General features: G+C 45.3%; 1 protein-coding gene across 1 annotated transcript in view; it reads right to left on the bottom strand.

Moving 5' to 3' along the window:
* LOC138175305 (matrix metalloproteinase-17-like) overlaps positions 1-25,951 on the bottom strand; it is a 66,020-nt gene that overhangs the window by 14,113 nt on the left and 25,956 nt on the right. Inside the window, exons 2-6 of the mRNA XM_069106031.1 lie at positions 19,713-19,845; positions 11,577-11,703; positions 4,992-5,275; positions 3,904-4,080; positions 334-433 (exon numbers count right to left, since the gene is read on the bottom strand). Coding sequence (XP_068962132.1) covers positions 334-433; positions 3,904-4,080; positions 4,992-5,275; positions 11,577-11,703; positions 19,713-19,845 — 821 coding nt within the window. The remainder of the gene's footprint in view (positions 1-333; positions 434-3,903; positions 4,081-4,991; positions 5,276-11,576; positions 11,704-19,712; positions 19,846-25,951) is intronic.

Raw genomic sequence — 25,951 nt, 5'->3', positions numbered from 1 at the left:
TATTCCTAGTACATACTTGCTCATTGGTTGATTGATAGAGGGGATTCCTTTTGGGTAAGAGTTGGACTAATGTCCCCTTAAGTCCCTTCCAACTCAGATTCTCTGGTTCCGTGCCTCTGGTTGGGTAGGGGTAGTAGAAGGGCACAGGTGTGAACTGGGGGTTGGAACCAACCAACATGATGGAAAACATTCCCTTCCAACACTCCTCAGAGTGGAGAATCTGTATTCAGATGTTGAGATAGTGAAGGAGGGTTTGCTGGGGAAAGACACAGCCTTCTCTGAGGGGAAGTTCTTCTCCCGCTCCCCCCACTTCAGGGTGACTTGGTGGCTTACGGTATGGTGGTGCGGTTGTCCGGGAGCTCTGGGAGAAAGGGGTGATCCTCGCTCTCGGTGACCTCTGGCTTGGCTGTAGGGGAGACTGACTCCCGGACACCTGCGGCGGGAAATAAGGAGAGAAGTGAAAAATTTTGCAGTACCCTCTCGCCAACCTCCATACTCAAGTCTTCTCCCTCACCTCTCCTACTGGTCTTTCCCTCTCTTCCCCAGCCTCCCCGTCCAACTCAGGACCAAAGAAAGTGAAAGAAGGACAAGAAAACTCTTCAGAAACCCCTGCAACGTCGAAAAATGCTAAGTAGGGACAACGCAGTGTAGAGGGCTGGGAGCCAGGACACCACTCACTCATCACTCACTCATTTTAGGAATTTGGACAGGAACTCTAATCCTACTGCAGAGATCTCCAATATCATCTGCTTTGAAAAATCACTATGGTACTTTGAACAACATGATATTTATTCAAAAAAGCCACTCAAAACCACAATTCCTGTTTGAATCTCAGGGTCCTTCTCTGAAAAATAGACTAATACTATCTACCTTACTGGGGGTCGTGATGATGAAGTGAGAGCATCCTTGACAATCCCTCTTTGAAACATCTGTGGAATCCATCCCCACCTTCTCTACCCCAGCTGCAGCTAGCTAGCCCGGGCTCTCATTACCAGCGACCTGGCAGACTACAATTGCTTCCTCCTGAGTCTTCCAACTTTCATTTTCTCCCTCTCCAATCCATCCTCCTTCACATCACTGTCACTAAAAGTCTTTCTTACACATAGATCTGTCTGTTTATCTCTCTTCTCTGTTCAAGGATCTTCAATGTCTCCCTACTACCCATTGAGTAGCCTGGCTATCCACCTCCAGAGAGAGAATTGATCAACTCTGAGAGCAGATTGAAGCATGTTTTTTTTCCCACTTTCTTTATTTTTGTTGTTTTTTTTAAGACACATTTTGTATGACTTCTGTATAATGGGTATTCTATTGCTTGTCTTCTCAATTGATGGGAGAGGGAGAGAATTTGGAACTCAAAAAAATGTTAAAAATTGTTGTTGTTCAGTAGTTTTTCAGGTGTGTCTGACTCTTTGGGACCCCATCTGGAGTTTTCTTGGCAGAGATACTGGAGGGGTTTGCCATTTCCCTCTCCAACTTATTTTACAGATTAGGAAGCTGAGACAAATAGGGTTAAATGACTTGCCCAGGGTCACACAGATACTAAATGTTTTGAGGCTAGGTTTGAACTCAGGAAGGTTAAAAATCAAACAACAGTAAAGAGAATCTAAAAAAAAAGAAAGAAACATTTAGAGAAATAATACCCTTTCCCCCCTCCTCCTAAAAAAATCCTTAGCCTGGTATCTGAGGGGCTCCACCCCTCTCTCCCAACCTTCCAGTCTTACATCATACCTCTTTGTGTACTCCACAGGTAGACCAACCAAACTGCTATTTCTCTATATCTTTACTAGGGTCTATGCTCTCCTGTTTCTGTGCCTTTCGGATCAAGTCATTCCCTGTGCCTGGAAATGACCTCTTATCCATCTCAAATGCCACTTCTAACAGGAAGATTTCCCAGATTTCCTAGGTTGGTAACAATCTTCCTTCTTGGAACTCCTACAACACTTTATCTTGTAATCCTTAGACTCATAGTTTTAGATCCAGAAGGGACCTTAGGGTCAGGACACTGAGGACCAGAGATGTGACTTGCCCAAAGCTACACTTGAATATATTTATATAATAGTGCATATGTTAATTATTTTTTTTCAGTCTCATTCCCTACCTAGACTTCAAGCTCTCTGAGGACAAGGACAGAGTCTTAGCTAAACTTTGTATCATTCAAAGTGATTTATATCACTCAATTTTTTAATCACTCAATTAGCACAGACCTTGGCATCCAATCAGCACTCAGTATGTTTGCTGAATAACTGATCTGTAGAATTAATCATCTAATAAATCTGTGTGGCATGCTCTAGGTTGGCATCATCAGAATTCTCCAGAATTCTCTTGGCTTACACCTCAACCAAGGCTTCCACACTGGTCTAACCACCAATGCCCTGAAAAGGGATTTTTGCTCTTGGATGTCCCTTTTCTGACTGGTGATTATGGTGGCACTGAAAGTCCTGTCCATACTTCACCCTGTCACCTCCTCTCAGGTCACCTTTACCATAAATGACCTCTGGGCAAATGCCCTTTCCTTCCCCCATCACTCCCACCCCCAATCTAGAATCATGGTCAAGTCAGTTCTGCCATTATTCCTGGATGGGATACGTCTGTCTATTTCCCTTTGGCTCAACTCACTATCTCTGTAATTTCCCAGACCAGAATGTCCCTTCTGCTGGCCACTACTCCTTTCTCCCATTAGAATGCTCATTGAAAGCATGGACTGTTTTTGCTTTCATATTAGTATGCTCAGAGTTTAGTATAGTGCTTGGAATGTAGGAGGCTCTTTGGCTTTTAATATAGTATTTTATTTTTTCCCAATTACATGTAAGGATAATTTTTAACATTCATTTACAATGTTTTTCGAGTTTCAAATTTTCTCTCTCCCTCCCTCCCTAAGATGCTAAGCAATTTTATAAAGGTTATATATGTGTAATCCTGTAAAACATATTTCCATATTAGTCACGTTGTGAAAGAAGCAGATGCAAAGGAAAAAAATATGAAAGAAAGTGAAAAATAGTATGCTTTGATCTGCATTTAGATTCCATAAGTTTTCTCTAGAGGCAGATAGTATTTTTAATCAAGAGTCCTTTGGAATTGCTTTGGATCATTGTATTGCTGAGAAGAGCTAAATCCTTCATAGCCGATCATCGTACAATATTGCTATTACTTCATAAATGTTCTCCTGGCTCTGCTCACTTCACTTTGTATCAGTTCATATAAGTTTTTCCACATAGTAGGCTCTTAATAAATGTTTTCCCCTCCCATTTATTCTGAACTGTCTTTGATTCTTTAGAGTTTATATACAAAATCTTACCCTAGTTCACAAGCTCAAACCTGATTTTACCTACCTGTCCTTTGATGCTGGCTGCTGATTATTATCAAGAAATCGAATACAAGTCATTGGGCCCTGCTGACCACTTTTTTTTTTCACTATCAGGCTAGTAGCTTATCTGTAAGGATGAATGATGACCAGAGGGTATGGGTTCTGTCCTGTGTGGAATCCACCTAGCCCCTGAGACAGAACCCTATCATCAGGCTCTGGGCATAGACTAGGGGCAGACGCTGTCTTTGCTCTGGTCCCTGTGCCTTGACCACTGGCTCAACTATTTGCATTTGTTAAGCCACTGGGTCTCCATCCCTCCTTAGCATTCTTTCCCCTGACTTTCCTTTGAGATATGCAGTTTGAATGAAATGAGCTCATTGGGAAGCCTGACCACTCCAATGTGATCAGGTGGTCTCATGTCCTGCCCCCCTCTGACCCCTCCTCCCATCCCAGTGTGAATGCCTACAAAGTCTAAGCTTCAGCCTTGGATAGAAGGTGGGGAGGCTACAGAGAGTCAGGGAGGCCTGAGGTTACTGGGGGTGGGTAGAACATGAGTCAGCAAAAGAGAAGGAAGGGTCAGGGCTGGGTGCCAAGCTCACCATACAGTTGCCAGATGCGGACTTTGTCCTCGTAAGGCAGGTCATATTTCAGGGGATCACCCACGGGACCCTGATAATAGGGTCTCATGATGGACTGTATGGCCGAGATGTGGGTGAGCCCAATGGCGTGGCCAAACTCGTGGACAGCCACAGCAAAGAGATCCGTCCCATGAGCATCTGAGGAAACATGAGAATACCTGTTAGGTCTCAGACCAGGTCAGGATGGGGCTGAGGGGTCCCTGGTAGCCAGCTCAGCTGCTCCAAGCACAGGATTTGGGGTTATTTCTGGGTACACATACAAGCAAGAGCCTCAGAGCTTAGCACAGTGTCTGGCACATAATACACACTTAACAAATTGATTGATTGACTGAAGAGACCCAGGGGACTCCCTGGGATGTACCTTCAATTTCTCCAGTCTGAATCTTGATTATTCAGGACTATAGGACTCTGGTCCTGGAACCCTGGTAAGATTCCTTCTCCCATCAGGCCCACCCCAGACCCTGCCCACTATTGATCCCATCAGTATCTCTACTTCCCACCAGTACATTCTAAGGGGCCCTGTGCCTTTCTGCTGACCCATTCCCTGTACCCTCATAAGGACCACCAGGCCTTTCTATCTGCCCTGCATCTGAAGTCTTCTCTCTGTGTTGTCTCCCCAGTAAGAATGGGAGCTCTTTGAAAAAAGGGATCATTTAACTTTCTATTTATATTTTCTGTGCTCATGTGCTGTGCCTGACACATCTCAAGTGCTTAAAAATATGTTTTTCAATTCCACTCCGTGCCTGTGTGAACATGGATGGGCAGAGGTGTGTGAGAGAACAAGGGCGTATTTTATATTTATAGGTGGATGTGTGCCTGGCAAAAGGCAGGAGGAAGGAAGGGAAGGAAGTTGGATGGGGCCTTTGTGGGCTTCCTTCAGCATGTGGCGTGTGGTCTTCCACACCGGGGGTGTATGGTGCCAGCATGGACTTTCTTAGGCCTTGTGGAGTTAGGGTGGGTCCCTCAGGGCTGGGAGGGATCAGTGTGGACCCCTCAGATGATGTGAGGTTGATTTGGGATCCCTGAGCTATGTAGGGGTTGCTCCCCACCTGAGGATCGGAAAGTCCAGGCCTCATCATCATCAAAGTGGGTGTCTCCAGCAGTGTGGTGGTCTCCAGGAAAGAAGGCATGGGCCACGGTGCCCCCAGGGCCATCAAAGGGGTAGCCATCATTGTGGTCCGCCTTGGAGAAGTCAATCTGGATGTCGGCATTGCTACCTGCTACCTCATGGAAGTTGAGTGGCGTGATGTCACTCCACACCTTTAGGGCATAGTACATGAGTGCCCGGACTGTGTCCCGGCCCAGTGAGGAATCCCGTGGGAATGTGCGAACCCTGTTGGAGAGCAGAGAATGGCAAAGCCTGAGTACACCTGGCCTCTGGCCTGGTCTGAGGCTGTCCCCCCCTTTCACACAAGTCAGAGGGCCTAAATGCTCAGCATAGGGGCCTCATTCCCTTGGGGTGTAACCATTGCCCTCTTCCTGGCTTTGCCTCTCACAGTAGGGACTATGTTGCCTCCTCTCTCTCAATCTCTCCTTCCCCATCAGGAATGGAATGTGGAGAATTCTAACTGTCCCCTCATGGGAAGGGATTGTCCCAGGAGGTGGGCTGTCCCTCACTGGACTCCTTCAAACAAAAATTGGTGTTGAATGACCACTCGTATATATGATAAAGGGAATTAAGAAATGGCAGGGTACATAGAACATTAGACTTGACATCAGGTATCCCTGAATTCAAATCTTTATTCAGATATATACTAGTGACCCTGGGCAAGCCACTTAAAAACAAAACCCCATTGTACCTCAGTTTCCTTACCTGTAAAATGGAGGAAGGAACTGAGCTCGATGGTCTTTGAGATATCTTCTAGCTCTGAAATTTATCAATTATTCATGAATTCTTGTTCAGCTACAGGTTTGAACTAGATGGCTTTTCTGGTCCCTTTCCAATTGTAAGACTGTGACATACTATTTGCCTTTAAATATTTAGAGATGACAGATCTTCTGGGGACAGCCAGGCAGTGCAGTGGATAGAGTACTGGGCCTGGAGTCAGGAAGACCTGAGTTCAAATCTGGCCAGAGACACCTAGCTATGTGACCCTGGGCAAGTCACTTCACCCTGTTGGCCTTAGTTTCCTCATATGTAAAATCAGGTGGAGAAGAAAATGGCAAACCAGTTCAGTATCTCTGCCAAGAAAATGCCCAATGGGGTCATAAAGAGTCAGACACGCCTGAACCACAAAAAAAGATTCAGAGCAAGATGGGACTTTAGATGTCATCTAAAGTCCAAACCCACTTGAGCAAACTGAGACCCAGAGAGGTATGATGACTTGCCCAAAGTCAAATGAGTAGTAACAGGCAGAGGGAAGTTTTGAACTCAGGTCCTGTGACTCCAAATCAAGGGCTATTTCCACTATACCTTGTTGTCTAATGTGGATAAAGAACCAGACTGGTACTCTGGACAGAACTAGGGATAACAGGAAGAAACTTCCAATGTAAGGAAACACTTCCCGACACTTGGGGCTGATCACCAGCAGAGTGGGCTGGAGGAAGTGCATTCCCATTCTCTGGAAGTCTTCCAGCAGAGGCTGGATGACCTCTCCTAAGAGAAGGTTGTGGAAGGGATTCAGATTCAAGTGCTGTTTGTCCTGGGCAGTGGCTGAGGTGCCCTACAGCTCTGAGATGCTGTGATTCTGGGACAGAGAAATATCCGGATGCCATAAACGTCCTGTAAATGCCCCGACAAAGCTTTATTCTCCTCAAGCAGGGCTGAGAGTGTGTGCAAAGAGGTATCAGGGAATAAGACTATGTAGAGGGAGCAGAAGAGGACCCTGGAAAAACTTGGTCAATTAGGTTCACCAGAAAGATGATTTCTTTTGATTTTATACAATCAAAATGATCCATTTTACATTTCCTAATGCTTTCTCTATAGTTTGGTCCTAAATTCTTCATTTACCTACGTTGGATTGTCTCAGGGAGGGGAAAGGGAAGGCATAGAATTTAGAATTCAAAACTTTAAAAAAAAGTTAGAAATTGTCAGCATGTAGTTGGGGGAAAAGATAAAATATCATTTAAGAAATAAAAAAGAGAAAGATGATTTCTAAAGTTTCTTTCATCTGTAATCATCTAGAAATCTGTGAAATCCATATTTCTTATTAATCTGGGCATGAGCACAAGGAGGGATGAGTGGTATCCTGCGTCTGTGACTGAGGTTTCATGGGGTTATTCATTTAGTCTACCTTTCACCCAGGGGCTAAGGGGCAGAGCCAGATTTTACCCCGGTCCTCAGACTCCAAATTCAATATTCTTTCCATTATAAACTTTGCTCTTTGGGCAATGAAGGAGAATCTGTTCCCCCTCTAATGAGGGGAAACTTTAATTCCTGAGGCAGAACATCCCATTGGGTCATATTAATCAGTGACCCAATGACTTCAATTCCTCTGACCTCCTGGTCCAAAACACTCCTCTTTGGCTACCACTCTTCTAAATGTGATGTCTTCTTCTATTAGAATGTAAACTTTCTGAGGGCAGGACTATCTTGTTTGCTTGTATTTGTCTGCTTAGTGCCAAGTACAGCATCTGATACATAATATGTTTAATAAATGCCTATTCATTCATTCTCTTCCTAAGAGGATCATAGGTTTAGAGTTGGAAGGGAGTTTTGATCAGTTCAATACCCCTCATTTTATAGTTGAGGAAACTGAAGGCCAGAGAGGTTAGATGATTCTCCCCAAGTCACACAGGTAGTAAATGGCAGTCAGGATTTGAAGTCAGGTCCAGCTCTCTTTCTACTGAACCAAAGAGGCTGAGTTTCCATGGTCTTAGGCACTGGGAAAGAGCTAATAAGATTTTGGAGCTGGAAGGGACCATGAAGACCATTCCAGTCCAACTCTCCCATTGTATGGATGAAGAAAATAAGGCCAGCATAAAGCAAGGTAGTGGCACAGCTGGGACCTGAGCTCACTTGCGCAGTGCCTATTGCCCCAGGGTCCTTCCACAGAGCAGGCCTCCCTTGATCCATGGATCACTTTCTATCAGAGGCCCCTTCCCCTCTCAGGGGTGGAGTCTCCTCCAGGTGGGAAGGGAATCAGGCCTGGCCTTAATAAGCTGCTTCCTGACACCTTTGGATGATTGCCTGCTCTGTCCTTCCTCTGGCTTTCACTCAAAGTTTTCCATTTCCAGATTAATTTAATGCAGCTACACCTAATGAATGTGTTGGCTTCCAAGGGTCTCAGTCAGGCCTGTGCAGTCATCATTTGGCAGATACCGTGGGAGGGCTGTGGCCTGAGGGAACCTATGCTGGGAAGCCAGGAATCTTCAAAGGTCTGAGGCCTGAGGAGACACTCAGAGGAAAAGGGTCTCAAGGGGCTACTTTGAACTTCAAGACTGGCTGACCCACAAAGGGCTGTGGGATGGCGTGCTGAATCCTAAGGAAGGAGGCAATGGGGTCTAAGTAGTTGAGATTATTTGAGGCCAGGCTGAGCCTCTCTTCTAAGAAAGGGCTGCAGAGGAGGAATGGGGCTGGAGAACATTTAGATTCTTCCTTCCCCTTCCCCTCCCCCTTCTCTCCCCACTTCCCCCAAATGAAACCACATTCACTGATTCAGTATTAGTTTCTTCCTGTCCCAAGTCACCAAGGGAAGAAACTAGGTCCAAATTCTCCAAGGCAAATTTCACCTGCCCCAAATGCCTTTGTAATCAACTACTATAGTCGTAAGGAGCTAGCCCTACACACACACACACACACACACACACACACACACACACACACACACACACACACACACACACACACACAATCATTCAGTCATTCACTCAACCAACCAACAGTTATTAAGCCACCTTATATACAGAGATCACTTTGCAAGATACATTTGGATTGTGGGGGAGATGAAGTTTAGATGAGATGGGATCCTTGCCCAAAGGCAGGAGGTAAGATACAAAAACAGACACAAAATCCTCCAGTCTGAGTGTTGGAAGGGCGATTGATCAATATATATCAATTAGCCTATCACCAAGTATTTATTACAGGCTTGCTCTGGGCCAAGCCCTGTCGCCAGGGGATGGTGATATGAAGGCAAAGGTAAAATAGTCCTTGACCTCAAGAATCTCATCTATATTGTACCCAACATGTATTTATCATTCAGCCTCTGCCTGAAAGCCTCTAGCAATAGTAGGGAGCTAGGTAGTTCACTGGACCTGGATTTAAGAAGACCTGAGTTCAAATCTGGCCTCAGAAACAACCTAGCTGTGTGTCCCTGGGCAAGTCATTTAATTTCTGTCAGCTTTAGTTTTTTCATTTGCAAAATGGGAGTAATAATGGGGGTAAAATGGGGGCGCCTGCCTCTCAGGGTTGTTAACTTCTGTCTCCCTCAGTTTTCTCATTTGCAAAATGGGGGTAATAGCAGCATCGACCTCTCAGGGTAGTTGTGAAGATGAAATATGATATATTTGCACTTTGTTGAGTGGTATCCAACTCTCTGTGACCCCATTTGGGGTTTTCTTGGCAAAGATACCAGAGAGGTTGGCATTTCCTTCTCTGGCTCATTTTACAATTGAGGCCAACAGGGTTAAGTGACTTGCCCAGGGTCACATAGCTAGGTGTCTGTGTCTAAATTTGAACTCAGGTCTTCCTGACTCCAGGCCTGGCTCTCTATCCCCTGAGCCATCTAGCCATCCTTAATATTTGCACAGTGTTGTGTCAACCTTAAAGTGCTATATAAATGCTAGCTATTAATAAGAAGGAGTTCTAAGGCTGTTCATTCCACTGCAGTAGCTCTTAACATTAGGAATAACAGCCATTGAGCCTAAACTTGGCTCTGTGTCCTTTCCCTTCCTCCTGGTTCCTAGTTTTGTCCTCTGAGGTCAAGCGGAGCAGGCCTCAGCCTTCTTCCATCTTTGAAGACAGATGTCAATCCCATTCTCTCCACCCCCACCCCTCTTATGTTTTCAGCAGGCATCATTGAATAATTATAATCCAATCCTATTGAGGACACACTATGAGCCAGGCACAGTAGTAGTAAATAGGGAGATTACAATGTTGGAGTTGAGTCAGTCCCTGCCCTCAAGTAGCTCACATTCTAATAGGGAATAGAGACAGACATTACAAGAAGATCATCCATTCAGAGCTGGAGAAGATTCCAAAGGCCATTGGGTCCAGTCCTCTTATTTTACAGCAAGGGAACTGAGACCCAAGAGAGTCTAATAGGTAGAAGTGGGACCTAGAACCTCAAATTCTAGAATTAGCTTTCTCTCCACTGTACTACAGAAAAGAATCAGGAGAGGATGGTATCTGTAAAGTCAAGGGTGAGAGAATATTGGGTAGGAGTGGGTGGTCAACAGGGGCCCAAACTGCAAAGAGATCAAAGAGGACAAAGACTAAACAAAACAAAACAAAACATTGGAACTGTTGGTTGGGTCATCAGTGAACTTTGAGAGACCGGTTTCAGTTTGCAATGGGTTGAGGAGAAAGTGGGTAGTGAGAAAGAGGAGGCATCAGGTGTAGACAACCTTTCTAAAAGTTTTGTCAGTGAAGGGAATGAAGAGACCTGGGCTGTTAGTTGAATGGGATCAATGGGATTGTTTTTGGAGGAGGGAAGGCAAGGCAATTGGGGTTAAGTGACTTGCCCAAAGTCAAACAGCTAGTAAGTGTGTCAAGTGGCTGAGGTCAGATTTGAACTCAGGTCCTTCTGACTCCAGGGCCAGTGCTCTATTCACTGCACCTCCTGGCTGCCTCAACCCCTCACCCCCCCCTTTTTTTTTTAAGGATTGGAGAAACCTTAGCTTGTTTATAGGCTGAAGGGAAGGAGCCAGTGGAGAGATTGAATATGCCTGAAGGAGAGAAGCTGATTGATGGAGTAGGGTTCTGAAAGAGGAAGGAGGGAGGGAGATTGAAGTTACAAGGCAGAGGGATCAGTCTTGGTGAGAAATGTCTTATTTTGTGACTGGAAAGAAGAAGGAGAGAAGGGTTGATGAAGCCTCGAAGGTCTGACGGATGGAAGGAAAGGGCTGAGGGGGATGCGTGACCTCGGGATGAGGCTGGGACAGCTGTTGTGAGGGCTTGGTGGTGGAGGGTTTGAGGACAGAGATGGCTGGACAGACACACCCAGAGACATGCAGACAGGGACACAGATAAACACATACCCACACCTATGTAAGGCCATGACTAGAAAGATGGACCCCCAGAGACATGCAAGTGGAACGGCACAGATAATGATGATAGATCATAATTAACATTTACATACCATCTACTATGTACCAAGCACTATGATCACCATTTTACAGATATTGTCTTATTTGATCCTTATGGTAACCATGGGAAGTAGGTGCGATTATTATTCCTTAATACAGATGAGGAAACTGAGGCAAAGGTTAAATGACTTGCCCAGGGTCACCAGTGTCTGAAGCTGGATTTGAACTCAGTTGTTCCTGATCCCAGGCCTAGTGCTCTATCCATCACACCTTCTAGTTGCCAGAAGATACATTCCCACAGAGAAATACAGATACCTCCAGCCCCCAGATGGCAGTGGGGCTCATGAAAGACCACACCACCATCCATGTCTCCTGCTGTGGCTTAGACCCCCTTCCTTGGGGAGGGGGCAGCCGAGGAGAAGCCCAGGCTGGCATCAGGATGCACATACCTCCAGGACAGATTTCGCTTGCTCCATTTGGTTAGGGCGGGGGTGTTCCTCTTTCTCCGGGCGCCAGGGATAGCCAGGTCTGGCAGTGAGCAGCGTGGCGTCTTCATCAGCTGTAGAGTGGCCTCATCTATGTGGAAGGTGGTGGGGAGGAGAGCTCAGGGGTCAGGAGCCCAGGAACTTCCTCAGTTCCCCAACTGGCTCTTTCCACCCGTGTGGGCTCAGGGGTTCTTTCCCTATCCTTTTGCTTCATGCAGCCTTTCCCCTCTCCTGAGCACCTTCCCTTCTTCCTGGAGTAGATTCCAACATTCTAGCCCTTACCTTTGCAATCTGGGATTGACGTGTCTATCTGGCCCAGGCGTGCTAAAACAGCCCTGAGGACAGGGGTCTGTTCTGCACCACTGACAGCCCTGTGCTTGGTGCCACAGTGAGTTAGCCTAACCCACCCTTGCAAGCTTCATCAGCCCTGTCTGGTCCGCCTGGGGTAGGAGATGCTCAAGGGACCTTTGGGATCCTCCAGGCCAGTCCTCTCATTTTATAGGAGAGGACAGTGAGGACCTAAAAATGAACTAGCTCAGGGTTGCACAGGCCAGAAGTGGCAGAACTGGAATTTGAACCCTGGTCCTCTGAGTTAAAAAAAAAAAAGAACATTTCTAAAGTGTTTTCAAGTTTGCAAATCGATGGATTCACATCTCTCTGAGAGAAAGGTTCTCTAGGCATTTTAAAGAAGGTGAAACCAGCACCTAAGAGATTAAGTGACTTGCCTGTGGTCACCTAGAAAGTCAGTGTCAGTGGTGGTATTTGAACCCAGATCTTTTTAACCCCAAGGTCAAGCCTTCTATCCTCTCTGTCAAGTTGCCTCCCCTAGACTCAATACCCTTTCCATTCCCACTCTCCAGGAGTAGCTCATGGAAAGCAGGGCCCCCAGCATTGAAGCCTGACTCCCTCTTTGTCCCCACCCCTGTCCCCCCTCTCTCTAGTTCCCTGACCCCTGCTTCCTCTAATCACCCCAGATTTCTGGGGAAGGTCAAAGCCAGACAGAGCTTGGAGTTCACTCTGTGCACTTAGGGCAATCATTTCCTAAAGGTCTATGTTGAGAGAGTATTAACAAAGCCCACTGGAATGCAACTTTTAAAGCAAATTAATTAAAAGATACAATTTACAAGGAGCAGGGTAATGAACTTTTTCCTTCCTCATCTTTGCAAAACCCCAACAGCAAACCAGGAGGCAGTGAACCATGGCTGGGGCTGTTCCTGCAGGAGCTTAGGAGAAGTTTGGAAGGAAAGGATAGAGATTTAATTAGGAATCCGCTGGGCTCCCAGATCCAGGGATTGGATGGGGCCAGGCATCAAAATCTGTGGAGTAGGAACAGAGAAGCCTAGATGTACAGCTAGGAGGGACCTCAAAGACCATGTAGGATAATCCCCTTATTTTACAGAGGGAAACTGAGGCTAATAAAGGTCATAGGATCATAACAGTAAATGGTTAGTATTTATATAGTGCTTTTAGGCTTGCAAAGTATTTTACTAATATAATCTGATTTCATTTTAGCAACAACCCTGGGAAGTAGCTGCTATTATTATCCCCATTTTATAGTTGAGAAAACTAAGGTAGACAGAGGTTAAGTGACTTACCCAGGGTCACAAAACTATGATCTCATTGGATCCTCATAACAGCCATGGGAGGGAGGTGTTATTTTCCCGTTTCACAGATGAGGACATTTAGGCAAACAAAGGTGAAGTGATTTGCCCAGGGTCATACAACTAATTAAGTAAGTGTCTGAGGCTGGATTTGAACGCAGTACATCCTGAGTCTGGGCCCAGAGTGATATTCATTTCACTGCCTGGCTACATTATAGATTTAGAATTGAAAGGGACCTGGGGTCACTGAGTCCAACCCTCCTTATTTATAGAGTGAAACTGAGGATCAAGCCCAGTGGATAAAGTACAGGCCCTAGTCAGGAGGACCTGAGTTCAAATGTGGCCTTAGATACTTACTAGCTGTGTGACCCTGGGCAAGTCACTTAACTCCAAACCCCCTTCCCCCCAAATTCAAGGCTCACAGAGGTCATAGGAGTGAGCATAGATTTAAAGTTGGGAGAGATCTCAGAGGTTATCTAGACCAGTTTCTTCCTTTTTTTAATTAAGTATTTTATTTATGTATTTATTTAGCTTTTTGGAGTGGGGGATGGCAGGGCAATTGGAGTTAAGTGACTTGCCCAAGGTCACATGGCTAGTAAGTGTTAAGTGTCTGAGGTCAGATTTGAACTCAGGTCCTCCCGACTCCAGGGCTGGTGTTCTATTCACTTCTCCATGTGGCTGCCCCTATTTCCCTTTTCTTGATATGAATAATGTGATATTTATAATAAACCACCATTTTAGTCTAGCTAGCCTAGCTGCCCCACTTCCTTTTTCTTTTGTAAAGGAAGACATCAAGGGGAAATGACCTGAACAAGGAATACATGACTAAGGAAGGTGAGCTGGCTTGGGGCTGAGGGGGGAGTGGGACTATCAATGGAATGCAACATAGGCCTTGGACTGGGAGACAAGAACCCTGTCTCTATACTGTCTTTGCTGCTCATCAGAGGCAGTGGGTCAGTCATATAACTTCTCAGACCCTCAATTACCTCCTCTGTCAAATGGATATAATAATACTCAGCATGACCTTTCTCACAGGGATATTTCGAGGAAAAGGGATTTCTCAGACCTTAAGGTAAGCTGTCATTTTTATTTTATTATTTTTACTTCTATGGCTGGCTTCATTATTATTCAAGGATCTGCCTTTTTTCCTGGAGGAAAGCGGACTCAGCATTTACCTAGAGAAATGATTTTGATGGTCCCTCCAGACAAGGAGCCGTTCTGCTATGTGGGCAGGAATTGGTCAGGGGAGCTATTGGCTTGTTGTAAGTGTCTCAATTACAGGCCTCTCTCCCTGCAACCAGCAAATCCAAAGCTTCCTATTGGCAATGTAGGTCAAGAAACTCTGGAGCTGGTGGGTCATCCTTGAAAGGCAGCGAAAATCGTGTTTGTGTGTTGGAGAGACCTGAGTTTGAATCCTGGCTTTGGCATACTTATGAGCTATGTGACCCTAGGCTAGGCACCGGACTTCACATTTACTCATGTATTTCAGCTGTTTATTTTTTCTGTTGTGTCTTTGTGATTCCATTTGGGGTTTTCTTGGCAGAGATACTGGAATGGTTTGCTATTTCCTTCTCCAGCTCATTTTACACATGAGGAAACTAAGGCACAAAAGGTGAAGTGACTTTCCCAGGTTCACACAGCTAGGGACAGTCTGAGGCCAGATTTGAATTTAGGAACACTAGTCTTCCTGACTCCAGGCCCGGCACTTTATCAACTATGGTGCCACCTAACTGCCAATAAAAATAATACCCATAGGACCCACCTCACTTGGCTGTGGCGAAGCCCGGTGAGATGATAATGTATGCACTATATGGGCATCAGCTATTTTTATTCCATCAGTGGATACACTCACTGCCCTCCCAGGAGGGAGGGAAGGAGAAGCCCCAGCCTCAGGAAGAAGCCCCTAGCTTTGGTCTGAAGAGGCCTGAAGCAAAGCCAGTAAAGCTAGTGAGGAAGACAGGCTCTGTATGAAGGAAGACACCTTATTTCAAGCTAATAAAGTTGTCAGAGTCCTGGTGAGCAGAGAGCCTTGGAGAAAATCAATGGATCCCTGAGGACGTTCAGAAGGGAGAGAATATCCCTATTTATAAAGACAGATTTCACCTAGAAGTATATCTCTATATCTGTCGATATTTCTTTACGTAGAGATGAAGAACTCATTGGTAGAATCATAGGATGGATTTATAGAGCCTTTGAGTGGGCAGAGACCTTAAAGGTCATCTAGTCCAATCCTCTCATTTTACAGATGGGGAAACTGAGGACCAAAAAGGGGAAGGGACATCCTTAAGTTCACAGAAAATTGAGTGGTTTGTGTCCCTCCCTTCCTTTCTTCCACATCTTCCTTATGACATCTCTTTAAGTCCTTGAAGGTAGTGCCCCCAACCTTCTCCAGGAACCCAACTCCTTCAGCCAACGCTAGTATGGAATAATCTCCTCTCTAAGAAGGCAGGAATGGCAGAACTATATCAAACTATCAACTTTAAGCTCAGAGGCAAGTAGGTCAAGTAGTGAATAGAGGAGTGGGCTTGGAATCAGGAAGACGTGAGTTCAAATTCTGGGCTCCTGGCTATTCCAAAAACAAGGCACTCCATCTCTTAATTCTGGATATTCTCTCTGCTGCCCCTATGCCTAGATCCTCTCCCTCCTCTGCTCTGCCTACTGACCTCACTGGGTTCCTTTAAGTTCCAACTGAAATCCCACCTTCTACAAGAAAGCTTCCCCAACTTTTCTTAATCATTTCCTACTTACCCTGTATATAACTTGCTTGTATGTATTTGTTTGCGTGTTGTTTCCCCCATTATATTGTAAGCTCCTTGAGGGCAGGGACTGTCTTTTTACTCTTTTTATATCCCCAGTGCTTATCTTAGCACATACACATAATAGGCATTTAATAAATGTTTTTTTGATTGATTGATAATAGCGAGACTGAAAATATTAAGCAATGATATTTTTCTCTAAAACTCTTTCCAGACTCTTGGGAAATGCCTCTTAGAAAGATGTGTGATAAGTCAGGACACAGGGTGGGAAAGACCCTTCATTAGGTGAATAGATAAAGAAAAATAACCAAATTTAACCCTTGTTTGGTTCACACCATGGCCTCCCCATCCACCCAAAGTGCTCAGGGGCACCCTTCTCCACTGAGGAAAGCTTAATACTGGGGGAAGGAAGGAGATCCCTTTGCTTCACTCCAGGATAAGGGGAGTGTTCCAGAACTTGGTTGCTCAATTCAGGAATGTTAACCCATACTGTATTTAAGATATCTTTACCTCATTCAAGATCCTTATAGATGTTACCTGAAATCTTGGGGCAGAGAATATATTATCAGAGGGTATGAGGCACTATGCCAATCTGGACGTGTCTTCTTCCAAGCTCAAAATGACTTGAATATAGATGAATGGTAAATTAAATGAATGAGCTGCTAGATAGATAGAGTGCCAAGCCTGGAGTCAGAAAGACCTGAGCTCAAATCTGGCCTTAGACACTTATTAGCTGTGTGACCCTGGGCAAGTCACTTTACCCTGTTTGTCTCAGTTTCCTCATCTGTAAAATGGGCAGAAGGAAATGGTAAACCACTCCAGCATCTTTGCCAAGAAGACCCCAAATGGGGTCATGAACAGTCAGATACAACAACAAAAAAAGAGAAAACAACACTAAACAAGGAGTGTGATCCAAGAATACATATTTGGTAATGCTTTCCCCTTCTTGTTTACTGTATTTTCCTTAGATTTTACATCTAAATACCACTGTGTGTTTGTTTGCTTTGATTGCAGTGATAGTCTATATATCAATTTAGTGAACTAAGTAATTTTGCTGAGTTTGTTGTTCAGTTGTATCCAACTCTCTGTGACCCCATTTGTGGTTTTCTTGGCAAAGATACTGGAGTGGTTTGCCTTTTCCTCCTCCCACCCATTTTATAGATGAGGAAACTGAGGCAAACAGTGACTTGCCCAGGGTCACACAGCTTGTAAGTGTCTGAGGCTGGATTTGAACTCAGGAAGATAAGTCTTATTGACTCCAGGCTTGGCACTCTCTCCACTTCAATACTGAGCTTCCCGTATTTTGCTAGGGAGCAATAGCCATTGATTTTTCACTAATTGGGACATTTTTATGAAGATAAATTTTTCAGAAACACCCCCATCACAAAGGGGGTAGGTTTATGTTTAATTGTGGGGCAATGGCAACTTTGTGGTTGAATTTCCTTGATTGGACTAGAAATTGCATTGTTATAGAACTAGAAAAATATCTTACGTGTATAAAAATGATAATAGTCTTATGCAAGATAATACTTTAAGTATATGGAGGTGTGATCCTTTGTGATGTTACTTGTATAGAAATAGATTTGCATATGTACATAAATATCTTTTGAAGTATTGAAAAGAATAGTACTTTACAGGCTTTATCATATCACATTTTAAAGGATTGAATATATTCCTGTTTATTTTTTTATGTTCTGTTTTGTAGCCAGAAGTGTTTCAAAAGTATCCAAATATATAAAATTATAGTAAATGCCCTACATGGTGTGATGCTTCATTGTACATAAAGCTGTGTATGTATTAAACTTTGTCTCAGGAAAAAAAAAATTAAAAGTGCCTCATCATGATTCTTAGAAGCTTTGACAATGAGGCACAAGCCCTGGCAGGCCCTTGCAAACCGGAAAGGCTTCCAGCATGGTCTGAGAACCAGTCTGGCTAAGGGCAGAGGGCTCCACACAAGGGCTGCCTGCCAAGAACTGATTTTTTTTTTTTTTGGTGATGGTTGCTTATAAAAAAAATAAGGCCTGGAGAAGTTGGGAGCTTCCCCCACTGGAGGAATCACCTGAATTGCTGAAATCCTTCTTGGGATCCTGGATCTGAAGCTGGAAGGGACCTCTGAGTTTACCTAGGTCAATTCCCTTATTTTACAGATGAGGAAACGGAGGCCTGGAAAGTGAAATATCTTGTCTGATGTCATATGGGCAGTAAGTGACAGAGGCAGGATTTGAATCCAGGTCCTATGACTCCAAAGTCAGTGTCCTTTAGATTATATCAAACTTTCTTGGTGGAGTGTGTGCTTTTGTGGTGTTAAAGAAAAGAGGTGGGTTGTGATATGTTACAGCCAAGGTGTCAATGTGTCTGTAGCTGGAATCTCCATCTCTACTGGCGGCTGCTACAGGGGGGCAGAAGGGAGCACTGAGGCAGGGGCCAGGAGCTTGGAGAGGAGTGGAGTTAAGAGCCCAGGATCTTGCCTCTTTTGTGGTGCACCTGAGGGAAAGGAGGACTCTTTCTTGCTTTCCTGGCTGGGTGTCCAGCTTGCCTCAGTCTAAACTCCAGGCTGGTTGTGGAGGTGTGGAAGGAGAAGGGGGTACCAGGGCAGCAGGAGGTAATGAGCTGCTCAAGAACAGCCTGATTCATCTCCGCTCTCAGAAATAATGACAGTTAACAGTATTCTGGCATGGCAGCATGTCGAAGTGAGCCTTTAATGAGCAGAAGTATCTTTCTCCCTTCCATCCTCTTAATGGGAGGTCATCCTGCTGGGCCATCAGGCCAATGGCTCTACCCTGGGGATTTCTATCCCACAGTTATGTGCAGGTTAGTTAGTCGGTCAACAAGCACTTATTAATTGCTCACTATCTTTGAGGTACTGTGCTAAGTCAACAAACAAACATAAAAGGGCCTACTATGTGCTAGGCACTGGGCTAAGTGCCTTACAGTTATTATCTCATTTCATCCTCACAACAATCCTGGGATGTAGATACCATTATAATTATCCCCCTTTCACAGATGAGACAACTGAGGGAGATGGAGATCAAGTGACTTATACAAGTCATACAGCTAGTAACTATCTATGAGCCTGGGTTTGAACTCAGGTCTTCTTGACTTCAGGTACTGTGTGTGCTAGCTACCTAAGGGTGCCTACATGCAGGGGATGGAGAGAAAGGCAAAATACAGTCCCTGTCCTCATGGGACTCACGTTCTAATAGGTCACACATCAGGGGCAAAGTCAGCTTCTAGGACCTTGAACTGGGTGCACTGTGATTGAGGGGCACAAGACTGGAACCTAGCAGATAAGGAAAGTGACCTGGGTACAGTGGAAAGAATACTGGTTCTTGAATCAGTTGAGTGAGGTTCAAATCTCATTTCTAATACTTACTACTTGTATGTTCTCAGGCCAATTCTTTAAACTTTCTAGGGCTCGGCTTCCTACTGTGTAAAATGGTAGCAATGGACCGAATGGTCTCTGAGGTCCCTTCCGACTCTCTATCTCTGATCATATGGAATCAGGCTTCTGAAAACTCCCCTGAAATAGGAGTTCTAGCCTTTGAGCTGACCCATGCAGGTGGTTACGGGGCTTCCACGATCCAGGCGCTAGGATGTGTCTGGGAAGGACATGTGCGGGGCAGAGAGATCAAGTCAATTTGGGCTGAGTGGTGACTATCTCAGCTGAGCCCAACCTCCCTTTCCCATCTTCTGGCTTCCCCTTCCCAGCCTGTGGCCCTTGACCCAGCCCTGGTGGTACTGACCGAGGACACCGGTGGCCTCCAAGCCCCCAAATCGTTGCATAGCTGCAATGGCCTTGGCCAGCTCCTCCTGGGTCTGCAGCTGCCCTGTCACGGGGTCTGGCGGGGGCAGGTAACCAAACCGACTCAGCCACTCCTGTGGAAGAGGAGAGAGGGTCAGATAAGGAAGGGGCCGGGGTCTGGAAGCTGTCACCTGGCTAACCATGACTGGTCGGTCACCGTCGGTGCTCTGCTGACCTTCATGAATTACCATGCTGACAGCTAATTTCCCAGCCAGCTGCAAAGTGCCCTGGATAATGGGAACAGAGAGGAGGAAATGTTGGATTATGTACTGGAGACCTGCACATTTATCTTCCCTGGGGCTGGCTCCCAGCTGCACTAGTTTCATCATAGGGGCTGACTGGAGCCCCCACTGGGACACAGCCCCCCACACCCTATCCAGAGGAGACTAAAACCCAACAATCTCCATGAGACAAAAGCTCAGACCTTCTTCTTTCTGACTCCTGCCTAGCCCTGAGCGCCCTGGACCTAGTCCTCTGGCCACATCATCCCAGGTCCACTAGGAGCTTCTGGAATCCCTCTCCTGACTGTGGTTTTGATCCCAACCACAGTTCTCTCCTTCCCCATGCTCCTGACCCCAACAGAAACAGGGGTCATTAAATCCTATATAAGGACCCCTGTGAACTGTGTGTTGACTTAGAAAACTCTTATGAACATTAGCTGTATTCTACTGAATTCATTGATTTGGGTAAATACTTCCCAATTACATTTTAATCTGGTTAGGGCCTTTCTCAGGAGTGTTGCTGGTACTATGCTTTGACATCTCTGCTCTAGACCATCCTCCCACATTCTTGATCTTAGCCCCAGCCATACAACAAGAATGATAGCTAGCATTCTCTTAGAACTCAAAGCCAACAAAACACTTTCCATCGATGATTTAATTTGATCCTTACAACAGCAGTAGGAGGCAGGTGCCATCATCATCCCCCTTTTACAAATGAGGAAACTAAGGCTCAGAAAAATTATGCTACTTGAACAGTTATTAAGTGCCTCTCCTATTATATTCCTAAAAAGACCACATGCCCTCATGCTCAGAATAGTCGGCTAAATGGCACACTTGATAAAGTTCTGGATATGGAGTCAGGAAGACCTGAGTTTATGAAGGGTTTAAAAGCCAGAGGATTCTAGATGTAATAAGGAACCACTAGAATTTATTGAATAGAAGGGTGTGTGTGTGTGTGTGTATGTGTGTGAGACATGGTCAGACCTACTTTTTAAAAAATATTTCATTTTTCTCCAATTACCTGTTAAAAAAATTTTTTTAACATTTGTAGCTTTTTTTTTTTTAAAGTTTTGAGTTCCAAATTTTATCCCTCCCCCCAATCTCCTGAGACGGTAAACAATCTGATATAGGTTACACATGTACAATCATGTAAAACATTTCCATATTAGTCAGACCTTCTCTTTAGGATGATCTATTTGACAGTTGAGAGGAGGATGGACTTGAGTGAGGAGAGACCTGAGGCAGGCCAACTCACCCGTAGGCTATTGCAGCAGTCCAGAAGATGACAGTCTACATCAGGGTGGAAGCAGTGTCAGAAGAGCAAAGGGGGCATACTTGAAGGATGCTACAAAGGGAGAATTAGAATTGACAGGTCTTGGCCACAGATTGGCTATGGGGAGGTGGGGTGAGAGGGAGTGAGATGTTGTAGGATTGCATGCCTGGGTGACTAGGGGAATTCTCGACAATAATAGGGAAGTTAGGAAGAAGGAAGGGTTTAAGGAGAAAGATGGTAAGTTCAGTTTTGTACATGCTGAGTTTAAGACATCTATGGGACATCCAGTTTGAGATGTCCAATAGGAAGGAAGGAAGCAAACATTTATTGAGTGATTACTATGCTGGCAATTAAGATATACTAATTTCTTTTTTTTTTTTTTTAAAGCAATCGGAGTTAAGTAACTTGCTCAAGGTTACACAGCCAGTTATTTCTAGGTGTGGTGCTAGGAGTATCTGAGCCCGGATTTGATCCAGGTCATCCCGACACTGGAGCCTTACTCGATGAGCCACCTGGCCGCCCCTTATACTAATTTCTTTATTAAGAAATTACTGTGCTAAGCAACAAGGATACAAACAAAAGTAAAAAACAAGACAATATCTGGCCTCAATGACCTTACATTCTAATGGGAGAATATGGCAGGGAGGAGTGAGAGAAGGAACCTGGAAGCTGGGAACAAGGCCTGGCAGGTGGAGGTGAAAGCCTGGAGTTCAGGAGGGAGGTAGCGCTGGATAAAGAGATATCTAAGTAAGGTGTAAGTAAGCTGAAGACATCACCAAGAGAACTAGTCTAGAGGGAGAAGAGGAGGTGGTCTGGGACGGATTCCTATGGTTTGCGTAAGATATATGCAGAGGAGATACAACGTAACCTTAGAAGAGAATGAATGCAACCTGGAGCCTGAGCCCCACCTCCACACTCCCAATGACAGTGATACATTGATTCTAGACTGGGCCTGTGATTTCATAGGTGTAGAAAGCTCTCAGTGAGGATACTCCCTCTACCAATGCCCTCCCTCTCTGCTGGGCAGCTATGTGGCACCATAGTGCATAGAGTACCTTGCCTGAATTCAGGAACTCATCTTCCTGAGTTCAAATCTGACCTCAGATTCTAGTTGTGTGACCCTGGGCAAATCACTTAACACTATTTGCCTCAGTTTCCTCATCTGTCAAATGAACTAGAGAAGTAAATGGCAAACCAATCTAGTATCTTTGCCAAGAAAACCTCAAAAGGGCTCACAAAGAATCATACATGACTGAAATGACAACAACCAATTTTCTCTTCCACTTGTAGTCATTCAATGAATGGCTTTGGGTACTGAGTCTTGTCCAAGATCAAAAGCCAGTATGTGTCAGTGGTAGGACCTGAACCCGTCTTCCTGCCCCTGAGGTTAGCTCTCTATCTACTACCCACTTGGTTTCTGAGATCACCATCATCACACTTCTCATTTACCAGCATTTGAAGACTGATTTACAAACCACTTTCACTGAATCACAGACCTTCAAAGCTGGAAGGGACCACAGACAGCCATCTAAAGCAAATTGAATTATACCTGAACCTCACCCTGCTCCATCCCCTATAACATCCCTGACAGGTGGTGGTCTGTCCCTGCCTAGAATCTCCTAATAATAGGGACCTACTCACAACCTCTCAAGGCAACCCCGCCGGCTTTGATGCAGCTCTCATCCGCAGGGCAAAACCTGTCTTGGAAATTTATAACAGCTCAAAGTTAATATTTATTTAGCATTTACCATGTGCTAGGCACTGTACTGAGCTCCGAGGACACAAAGAAAGGCAAAAATTGGGGCCATGGCCTCAGGGAGCTTGCAGTTTAATGAGGGGAACACTGTGCAAACAATTATGTACAAACAATATATAGACAGGATAAGCTGGAGATCATCGACAGATCGAAGGTACTTGCATTTAGGCAACAGAAAGGGAGGGGTTATATTTCCTTTTTCTTTCTTCTTTTTTTTGTCTTTTTGGAGGGGGGAAGGCAGGGCAATTGGGGGTAAGTGACTTGCCCAAGGTCACACGGCCAGTAAGTGTTAAGTGTCTGAGGCTGGATTTGAACTCAGATCCTCCTGACTCCAGGACTGGTGCTATATTCACTGCACCACCTGGCTGCCCCTATTTCCCTTTTTTTGATATGAATAATATGATATTTATAATAAACCACCATTTTAGTTTAACTAGCCTCTTTGTTTTGCCTTCCTTTACCCAAGACCATGTGCAAGGACAGCCACCAAGACAAAGGGAGTCTTCCTTTCTCAGACCCACGAGGTTGAAGACAGACTGGCACACTAGGAAGTCTCTATTTCCCCACCCTTGAAATACAACAAACTGCTCCCAAGGTCAGTGGCTGACTAGTTATGAAACCAACACAACCTTGTGTTTTCTCCAAGCTAAAAGTACATGTGGTTCATGTACAGAAGTCCTCAGTTCGTAGAGATACACTCTATATTTGTGCCACCTGACGCTTCTTCCTGCCTTGGCTGGTAACCACAGATGTAATGACATCTTTTTTTGTTGTTGTTCTTTAGTCTTTCAGTAGTGATCGGCTCTTCATGACCCCATTTGGGGTTTTTTTGGCAGAGATACTGGAGTGGTTTGCCATTTCCTTCTTCAGTTCGTTTTACAGATAAGAAAACTGAGGCAAACAGCATTAAATGACTTGCTCAGGGCAACACAGCTAGTAAGTGTCTGAGGTCAGATCTGAAGTCAGATCTTCCTGTCTTCAGGCAAAACGGTCTATCCACTGTGCTACCTAGATGCCCATAAAATCTGTTACCTGTCACATTCTAAATTGTAATGTAGTAGGTGTTCTTTCTGCAACAAGCACCAAATGAAAGTTATTATTATTCACTCCCACCCCACTCAAGTTTTCTCCAGGCCAAATACCCCTAATTCCTTGAAGTAGGCCTATTTTAAGTTTGCTCTCCTCTGGAAACTATGTCCTAGAGGGATTGAGTGATCTCTACAGCTAGCTAGGAAGTATCAGAGCTGAGACTCAGACCTGGGTCTTTTCATCCACTGTCTTTTCCACACCTTCCTTTTTATGCCAACCTTGGATCAGGACATTTGGGCTTATAGGTAAGACACTAACTAAGCATTCTGGCTCTTATGTTTTTCTGACTCTCTGTTCAGAAGTAGATTGGGCTGGAGGCAGGGGCTGCCACGGGAAGGCTGGGATGGGAGGTGGGGTTAGGAGGAAATGTTGAAAATCTGAGGCTCAGGGGAGGGAGGGAAAGTAGGAGAGAGCTGGAGAAAGGCCGAGGGGAAATCGATCCGATCTGGGCCATTACTTTGATTGAACTGGAGAAGGCTGGCTTTAAATCATATAACTAGAATCAGGCCATAGAATTTTTATCCCCCACAACCCCCCTTCTCCCAAGGGAGGGGGGCTCTCTAGGCTTGGAGACAAAGGCCCTTTGAGTCTCCCTGAGCCTGCAAAGCTCTGCTTCAGAGATGGCAAAGGCCCAAGGGGCCTACTTGGGGCTACACTGGTTGGTAGCTGGCCTGCCTAGAGGCTGAGGCATGGACAGGATGACCTCCAGGTCCCTTCCAGATAGAGGACACTAGTATCCTATTTCTTCTCTTCATAGGACCCCCTGCAGAGAATCTTTTAAAGCTAATCCAAGGGTCCCTGTAGAGGGGAGAACAGAATTTCCCTTTCCCATTTCCCTTACCTTCCAAATCCCATTTCCCACAGCTGGCCAAATGTTCAGGGGGTTAAACCACCCTGGCTCTTTCCCATGGGAAAACTGGGAGATTTGGTTCTCTGGGTCTGGGTAACCCGCTTGCCCAGGACCACTCACTGGGATCCTAGTTCTAAGTATGAAAATGGGTTTTGTAAGAGCAGGGAAGGAAGGAACCTTAGAAGCCATCTAGCGCAAACCTTTTATTTTATCCAATGTGGAAACTGAGGCCCAAGACATGTGCCTATGGTTACATAGGCCCAAGTAAGTAGCAAAGCCATGAGATGAACCCAGGTCTTCTGATTCCAAGTTCTCTTCTCTTTCCGCTGCACCACGTGAATAAGATGGAGGTCCTCTCCTTCCTTTCCACTTCGCAAAACAGGTAGGGGCCCCAAGAGTCCTGATAGCATTCATCAGAGGCTCAGGAACAGTGAGCAGACATTGCAAAGAATCCAATTTAGGCTTGTCAGAAAACCAATTTTTGGGGGGGGAGGGCAGGGCAATTGGGGTTAAGTGACTTGCCCAAGGTCACATGGCTAGTGTCTGAGGCCGAATTTGAACTCAGGTCCTCCTGAATCCGGGGCCGGTGCACTATTCACTGAGTCACCTAACTGCCCCAAGAAAACCTTTCTAACAATGAGAGGCGTCCAGTAGTGGAGTGGACTGGCTTGGGAGCTGGGGGCTCTCTCTCTTTGGAGGTCTTGAGGCGAAGGTAGGACCTTGTCTCCCAGCTGTAGCTCCCTGCAGTGGCCAGGGGTTTTTTCTACCCTGGGTGGACTGTCTGAGCCAAAGGGAGAGGTGTGTCTGCACTGGGGAGGAGACCCTAGATCTGCACTCTGGGGGAGGTGGAACCCCTCTGGGGGAGGAGAGAACGACAGAGGGAAGTGCTCAGCAGACATACTTCCCCTGCTCAGCCAGGGATTTTCCAAAAGCAGAGCTAAGACTGTAAAATATTTAGCTTCTCCATCTACCAGTGGTAAAGGCTTGACTA

The sequence above is a fragment of the Petaurus breviceps genome, unplaced genomic scaffold, assembly GCF_028583685.1.
Source record: "Petaurus breviceps papuanus isolate PSGF00001 unplaced genomic scaffold, PetGlider_PUasm1.0 100, whole genome shotgun sequence".
Lineage (NCBI taxonomy): Eukaryota > Metazoa > Chordata > Mammalia > Diprotodontia > Petauridae > Petaurus > Petaurus breviceps.
Note: the sequence above shows the minus strand (reverse complement) of the source record. Positions and strands in the feature narration are given on the sequence as shown.